Source organism: Brassica napus, chromosome A9 (genome assembly GCF_020379485.1).
Source record: "Brassica napus cultivar Da-Ae chromosome A9, Da-Ae, whole genome shotgun sequence".
Lineage (NCBI taxonomy): Eukaryota > Viridiplantae > Streptophyta > Magnoliopsida > Brassicales > Brassicaceae > Brassica > Brassica napus.
The window spans coordinates 17,370,732-17,378,978 of NC_063442.1; the positions used below are offsets into that span (position 1 = coordinate 17,370,732).

General features: G+C 30.3%; 2 protein-coding genes across 2 annotated transcripts; one reads left to right on the forward strand and one right to left on the reverse strand.

Moving 5' to 3' along the window:
- Positions 1-845: 845 nt before the first annotated feature.
- On the forward strand, positions 846-2,603 carry LOC106366120 (mitochondrial pyruvate carrier 3). The gene is made up of 5 exons (XM_013805677.3): positions 846-1,006; positions 1,384-1,482; positions 1,963-2,015; positions 2,160-2,233; positions 2,414-2,603. Exons 1-5 carry the CDS (start codon positions 952-954, stop codon positions 2,457-2,459), a joined length of 327 nt encoding a protein of 108 aa, XP_013661131.2. The 5' UTR covers positions 846-951; the 3' UTR covers positions 2,460-2,603.
- Positions 2,585-4,610, reverse strand: LOC106366119 (F-box/FBD/LRR-repeat protein At5g18770). Its single transcript, XM_013805676.3, has 4 exons — positions 4,200-4,610; positions 3,266-4,010; positions 3,023-3,166; positions 2,585-2,905 (listed from the first exon to the last, which is right to left on the reverse strand). The coding sequence occupies exons 1-4, from the start codon at positions 4,397-4,399 to the stop codon at positions 2,585-2,587; spliced, it is 1,410 nt and encodes a 469-aa protein (XP_013661130.2). The 5' UTR covers positions 4,400-4,610.
- Between the last annotated feature and the right edge of the window lie 3,637 nt (positions 4,611-8,247).

The following is an 8,247-nucleotide window of genomic DNA, read 5'->3' on the forward strand; positions in this document are numbered from 1 at the left end:
TCTTCTCCAACCCCACTCCATATTCAACTCCAAAATGGAGTAATAGCTAGGGTTACTCCATTTATGGAGTAATCTTACCAATTACTCCATTTTGGAGTTGAACTTTTTATATTTATAAAATAGTCCTTTTAATTTTTAATGTTTTTATTTCATACTTAAAATAATATAATAACATAAAAAAATATAATACTCCACAAAAGATTACTTTATAGTTTGCAGAAAATATGCATAAACTCATAAAAGTCAAAACTAAGAATAAATAATATAAAACAAATATAATATAATATAAATAAGTAATTTAATAATTAATTTGGTAAATTGTTTTCGAAACTACTAAAATCGGTGAAGTATTATTCAAACGGAATAGATGAGTTCTTTAATCTTGTTGGTCAAAATTTTGATTGATAACATTTGTACTTGTTGAACTTGATATTTGCACAAACAAACAATATGACCCAATACATAATTCAAATTACAAAACAAAACTTTGTTTTTTCTTTATGTTCTTTTAATGCATAAAAATATTTTTGAATTAGAAAAATTGCATATGATAAAATCTGCACGAATTGAAATAGAAGATAATCTCTAATTGTATTTTTAATGATAAATATTTAATATAAATAAAATATATTATTATGGAAATTTTGTAAACATAAAATAGTTGGGTTAATTGTTAATTTTTTATAAGTTGAAGGTATTAATAACAATTATTAACTAAATGAAAAAAAAATCTTTTTGTTTGGAGTAAAAAATGGAGTAATACATTGGAGTAAAATCCAACTCCATTTTGGAGTTACACCATTTTGGAGTAAAATTTGGAGTAATACATTGGAGATGCTCTAATACACGTCACGATTGTTAAGCACAGTTTTGTCAAATGTCTGAGCCGAATAAGAATAGATTGGCTAAGACGATTTCTTCAAGCTATCTGGAATCTACAGAGAAAATCAAATGGCAACGACGAAGCTTCAAGCTCTCTGGAATCATCCAGCAGGACCTAAGACAAGTGAGTCAAATTCGAATTACTTTACTTTGTTCTTATAACGTTGACTCTTTTGCTTCTTGCGCTTTGTGACACTTTGATCATCGAATTCTTCATTATTAAGCGACACATATTTCTTGATGTTGCCTTATAACGAGTTTTATTTTTCTTCAAAGTGGGGTTTGATGATATCTGATGATACCCTGAGTTTCGATTCAGAGTTTCCTCCAAGAAAATGAGCGTTACTGTTTTCTAATAACACGTTGCTGTATGGATATCCAACATCGAAATCGTGTGTTTTTCTCCAATGGATTCTAATTTTAATCAAGAAAGTGCATATGTTGGTTAGCTTGCTCAAAGTAGAGAAAGAACCTGAACTGTAACTTTTGTAAAACTTTCAGTCCATTTCTGGGCGCCAACGTTCAAGTGGGGTATAAGCATTGCTAACATTGCAGATTTTCAGAAACCTCCAGAGACACTTTCATACCCTCAACAAATGGGTATTACACTCTTCTCATATCCTTCATGTTCTTGTGTGCGGCTCTATATAGTCTTCCCACAGTTTTTCTATTATGTTTATGTAATTAATTTCCCATATCTCTTTGATTATATGTCTCTATGCCTCTTATCTTCTTACGGTTTTTCTTCAATGTTTAGATCTTCTTATAGTTTTCTCAGCGTTTAAAATATAGCTGGATTAGTAATTAGGTGTTTTATAAATGATTTAACTCATACGCGTAAGCCCAGACGCTAACTAGACCAATATTTAGAAATATTATTTTGCTTATGACCGATTGCAGACATCTAGACACCGACTGAACCAATTTTTAGACAAATCATTTTGTTTACGACGGATTTGTCGCTTAGACAATAGACAGAGCATCGGTTTGAACATTTCTTCTATGCTTACATGATGTCCTGTCTCGGTTTGTCGTCATGTATCAGTCTTCTTACAGTTTGTCTGCTCTATATTATTCCAGTGATCACAGGCACTGGACTCATCTGGTCACGTTACAGCACTGTAATCACTCCGGTATGTTGCCTCTAAATACTCTTGATGATAATTTGGAATGTGGGATTGACAAGTCGTAGACTCATTATATATTCTTTTTTTTTGTTTACTCTTGTACTGATTTGTTAGTGGATTTACTTGTTTATAATAATTTTGTTCTTACAGAAAAACTGGAATCTCTTTAGCGTTAGTCTTGGTATGGCAGCAACAGGCATATACCAAATTACCCGTAAAGTCAAGTAAGACTCTAGAGTACATTGCATGAGATTTGCATTAACACTCGTTGCTTGACTTGCTTCTGATGAACGTAGTTAGTTTGGTTGTAACTTACATCATGGTTTAAAACTTAATCATTGGTGTTTATCTCTTTGTTTACACGTTGATATGCTAATTCTTTTGTTTTTCTTTGTGGTTTACAGACACGATTATGCATCTGAAACAGACCATGTTGTTGCCAGAGAATGACGAAGATGAAGCCATTGTAATTCTTAAATAAATTAAATAACTCGTTTTCTTGTGATTATTCCAAGATATCATCATGTCAACGCTTGCTTTTGTACTATGATTGTATTAGTTTCCCACACACTTTATTACAGTTCCTTCATCTTATCTGGAGTCAGAACCACAAGAAAAACATCAAACTGACACAAACTAGAGCGTCTTGGAGAGTCAAAGCGTTGCTTCAAGACTTCGAGGTCGTGCTTCTCTCCATCAGACACATTCAAACGTAGAACAAGCTTCTTGAGTGATGTCGCGTTGCCTAGAAAGTATCTAACCACTTCCTCTTCTCTTGCTTTCTCCGTGATCGGACTTTCAATATCAACATATTCAAGAGAAGATACCAAACAAAAAGACAGCACTTTCGAAAAGCTATTTACCACTGCCTCTAAATTATTACCCTTAACCAGTTTCTGCAACCACATAAAAATTGACAAAACAAAACCAAAAAAAAATTGATAAGCAGATGAACAAAAAAGAAAAGACTTTCTTGGGTAAGAAGTTTCAAAGTTTAAAGCAAAAGTCATTACCAAGGTCAAGTGTCTTAGATTCGGGCAGCTCTCAAGAACGAACGGTAGTAACTCAAAAGAGTACTCTAACCAAGTAGTAGCACGCAGACGGGTCAAGTTACGAAATTTAGGTAGTGGGTTCATGCCTTGGAGACAATAAATTAGCTGCAAGCAAAGAGAAAAAGTCAAGATAACAGAGAGAGAAAGAGAGAGAGAGAGAGAGAGAGGATAGATTAGAGCTTTGGCCTAAGTTTGATAACATACCCCAAGAGTATACCATGAGAGTGTCATATCTTTTACGGCTGAAAAATTATTGATAAGATAATAGATGATATTTCTTTCGGAAAAGTCATAATCCTTCGGCTCAAAGACAACCTCAATGTCAACCTTGACATGTTCACTCATACGTTTGATTATCATGAAGCTTTCGGATTGACAACCTGTGAGAGTCAGGTGTTCAAGCCTCGGCGTATCAAGAACCGCATTGTGAGGAAATATAACATGTTCTAAGCACATAACCTTGAGACAAGGTAAGGAAAGAGATTCAAAATCATTCAGCTTTACGGAATAGAGCTTTAAGGATACCAGTGCCTCACACACGGGAAGGGTCAAGGGTATCTCAGTGTCCTTATAACACACGACTTCAATATGTTGAATCCTGTGCTTGGTCACTTTATCAAGGCATGGCTCATAAAGAGAGGCATCTTTGTCAGAGTCATCTTGTTCAATAATGCATAGCTTGAATTCACTCAAGGTCTTGAAATTTAGAAGAAACTCGTTGATGAAATCCACACACACTTTGTCACTTGGGAAATCTGAGCTCACTAAATCTAAACTAGGAACCCACTTCCAGAGACCTCTCCATCTGGAAGACAAAACACTTGTACAAACAGCTTCCTTAGTCGTAAGAAAACTGAGTATGTGACATAGCAAGGAGTCTGGTAATAAGCTTATTCTATCTTTCCATTTGCTTTCAGTCTCTTCAAGTGACATTTGTAAGAGACCCAACCTGATATTACAAAAATACGTTATCACAAATTCAAGATATAATAATTAGAAACCCTAAGTTCTTTTTTTTTGGTTGACCAAAAGCTAACAAACCCTAAGTGTCAAATAATAATGCAAAATCATTAGTAGGATCGTCAAAAAAAATAATTATTGACGTATCATTCATCAGATTGGTGAAGTGGAAACTAACAAGTTACGGACTGCGGAATATCGACCGTTCCAGACTTCAAGCGTAGAAGAACTTGCCGCCGGTTCTGTAATACTTTTATCAGTAGATCTAAACTTCTTGATTGTGAGTTTCAACACTTTCATAAGAAATTTAGTTGCCCATTCATCGTAGGGTGAGATAGTCTTGCGCTCTGTGTCGGTGTTTGCTTCCGTTATAGACATCTTCCACGGATAAGATCAAAGAACAAGCGGAGACATAAAAGAAGGCTAGAGTACCAGACACGAAATAACTTCGACTCTATTCTGAATAGCTTGAATATGGAAACTTTGACCTAACTTAATGTATTTATTTATACAGCTCTATACAAGGCCGGTAATGGGCTAGAGCCCGTGAAGCCAGGGTTTACGCGCCAGATTTATATACATACATTAAACACCAAACTTCAAAGTATCTAAGGGCTTCTCCAAGAGTTGTAATAATGAATACCTAAGGATTTTAGAAAAATATAAAATTAAGAGAAAGAATATCCATAAGTTCTTAATTAAGTCTCTGCAGCATATTTATAAGAACTCCTTTCTCCACATGGTAGAATCTAATTAGTTTAACTATTTAATTTTAATTAAAATTTAATAATTTACTGATAAATAATAATATTATGGTGTTAATAACTTTCTTTTAAGAAATCATGCGTTAATGTTGCTTTAATCTTAAAGTATCTCAAACATAAAAATATTAATAATCTAAATTTAACTTAAGAAATAATTAAATTTTACATCATTAAAAATAAGCTCAGCAAATCAGAAAGTAACACATGTAATGTAACTAAGTATGCTAAAAAAAATTGTTGGAGTTCTTTAACCTTTTTTTCTCTTTCTTTCTACTTTTCATAATTCTTTTTAGTTAAATAATCATTATATATTCTTACATTTTTTATCGACTAATAATTGCACTAATAATATAATAAAAAGAAAGGGGCTCAGCCCAAACCATGGCCCATTACAGATTCAGGTTGAAAAGAGGAGCCTACGGCTGACGAAAGATTACGAAGAACCAACTTCGAAAACAAATCAGCTTTCATATTTTTTTATCGAAATACGTAAGAAAAAGAGATAGATGAAAACAAAGCTGTGAAGGCTTTGATATCAACAACAATACCAAAGATCTGACACTAACGAGCGCATAGTTGTCCGAAAAAGCCGATAAGACTTTTAAGACCGATAGAGATTGCATGTCAGAGGCTTGATCTACAGGCGATGACTTCTGCTATAAGAGGGAAGAACTTTTATAGACGAGGGCTTCTGTTTGAGATACTCTTACATAGTTGTTTAAATATCTCCATTGGGGTTACCTTTATAATATATTGGCTTGTGTATTATGTCACTACAAAAAAAAGTGCATATTAAATCACTTATAGTGTATCACAAAAATAAGTGATTGTATTTTAAATTATTTATTTATAAATGATACAAATAATAATAAGTTAGCATCAGCTATAGCAAATGATATCATAATTAATTTATTTTGCATCAATTTATTAAAAATGATACAATTTATGTGATTTTGTATCACTTAAACAAAAATGATATTATTATATAGATTAATATCAGTTCAATAATCGATGCATTTACTTTTTTTTTAAAACATCGTTTGTTAAAATAATACAAAACTTACATCAATAAAAATTGATGCTAACATAGTTATCTTAACATTATAAATATTACGTAATTTTTACATCTATTACGTCCATGCCGAGTACGTTGTCTTGGTCGTGGACCTACACCTTCGAAACTAGTGAGACGCTCAACTGTAACTATACAAGACATAGAAAATTTTGGAATGGTCGTAGAGTTGAAAATACAAATAAAAGAACTATCTCATCAAGTCAAGGGAATGACTACATTCATCCAACAAATTATTGGTACTTCAACCGGTGAACAGGTAATAAATATAATTTATTATTTCACTATACTATACTTTGATACATAAAAATAACATTTTAAACTATATATTTAGGCAAGAGCATGGGCTGCAAGTTTTTATGTAGCTTTTGCTAATATTCCAAATCCAACTTTTGCTAACATGCCAACTCCACAAAATCCTAATCAGGTAAATGATGATTCTATATTTATTTCATTATCGATAAGTATTTAGATGACACACTAATTATCATATAATTTTATGTTAGGAAATGGAATGATGGTGTTGATGGATTTCAAAACGTTGGGACGCTGCAAGTGATTGTAATTACGTCTTTTTAACATTGCTTCTTATTAACTCTAGTTTGTTTATGTTTTATGTATTTGCATTATGGATGAATTGTGTTTCTACTTTTTTATTTATTATTATTATTATTATTATTATTATTATTATTATAGTTACCAGTTTAAATTTAGTTATTTATTTAGTTTTTTATAATATTGGTTTTAAAATAGTAAAATATACAAAAGTTTTGTTGATATGTTAAACATCAATTTACAGATGATGCAAAGTTATTTTAATGATTTTATAAATATATTAAAAAATATTTTGCATCATTTTTTATAAACGATGTATGTATAAAAATCGTTTGTCAAAAGTCAAAACTGACACAACTATCATATCAATTATTTGCAAACAATACTAATTTTATATCAGTTATTATAATTGATACAACTATTCAAATCATTTATGAAAATTGACATTAATTTTAAATCAATTATTAGAAAATGATGTATATAATTAAAATCGGTTAGTTTAGTTGATACTAATACTAACATCACTTAACTAAATCGATTTAGATTTAATATCATTTATTGCAAATGATATAATCTTACATCACTTAAAATAAGTGATTAAAATAGTATTATCTTTTGCACCATGATGCATATTATTTACATCACCATTTTCACAGTCACTTATATAAGTGATGTAAATTTCTTTTACATCATTTATAAATAATGAAAATATTAAAAATAAATGATTCAAACTAATCTTTTTTTTTGTAGTGTGTTTCTGATATTTAGGTGACGGTTTACGTAATCATACCTTTTTTATAATGGTAATAAATAAATAAAAGTACATATACTATTTAAGGAAAGTTGAGAGGGTAAATCACATTAAATATAAATATTTGATAAGTGAAAACTTTAATTTTCTTATATTTGAAACGGTAACTAAATGAAAACTATAATTCACAAAAGTTATTAGTTTATACTTTTTGACGAAACACTGTAAATTCAATATTTTAGTACCGATTTCTAATTTTAATATAGTGTGTACTAGAAAAAAGGAGAGGAAGAGAATTGCAATAGTGCATAACTATTTACTATATATGAAAAGTTTGAAAAAAAAGTATTAAAGAATTCATTTTAAAAATCAACTAGATTCTGATCCGTCCTTTAAGGGCGGTTATATTTTTTGTTTTACATTTTGTAAGAAATTTATTTTTTATATTTGTGTTTTCTAGTTATATATGTGTTTTTGTATAATATTTCTCTTAAATGATTAATAAAAAGTTTTAATAATTATATTAAAATAGTTGGACCACACATATATCAATAGTCAATAGGTGATGTTGCTGTTTTAATAGAATAGATAGATAGGATCGATAGTAACTTTAAGAGCATCTCTAACCCATAACATTATTTTAGTGTCAAAACCACACTATTTTAGTGTAGTTTCAACACTAAAAACAAATTCATCTCCAACCACAACACTAAACTTCACACTAAAAGCTATTTCATAATATTATATTTGTTTATTTTTTTAATTTTTTCGTTTTTAATAATATAATTTATAATTAAAATAAGTGAATAATGATTTAGTGGAGTAAATAGTATTTTTGTGTGGTGAATAGTATCACACCAAATTTAGTGTAAAATTATAGTGTTACACTAAAATAGTGTGATTTTTAGTGTTAGGTTGGAGAAAGTTTTGGTGTAAAATTCACACTAAAATAGTGTTTTGCAGTTGGGTTGGAGATGATATAAATGTTGTATTATACGACGTCATTTTATGTTGCATTTTTTCATTGATATTCATGTAAGACTGAACCAGACAGAAAAGAGAATTTCTCAAAAATAAAAAGTAG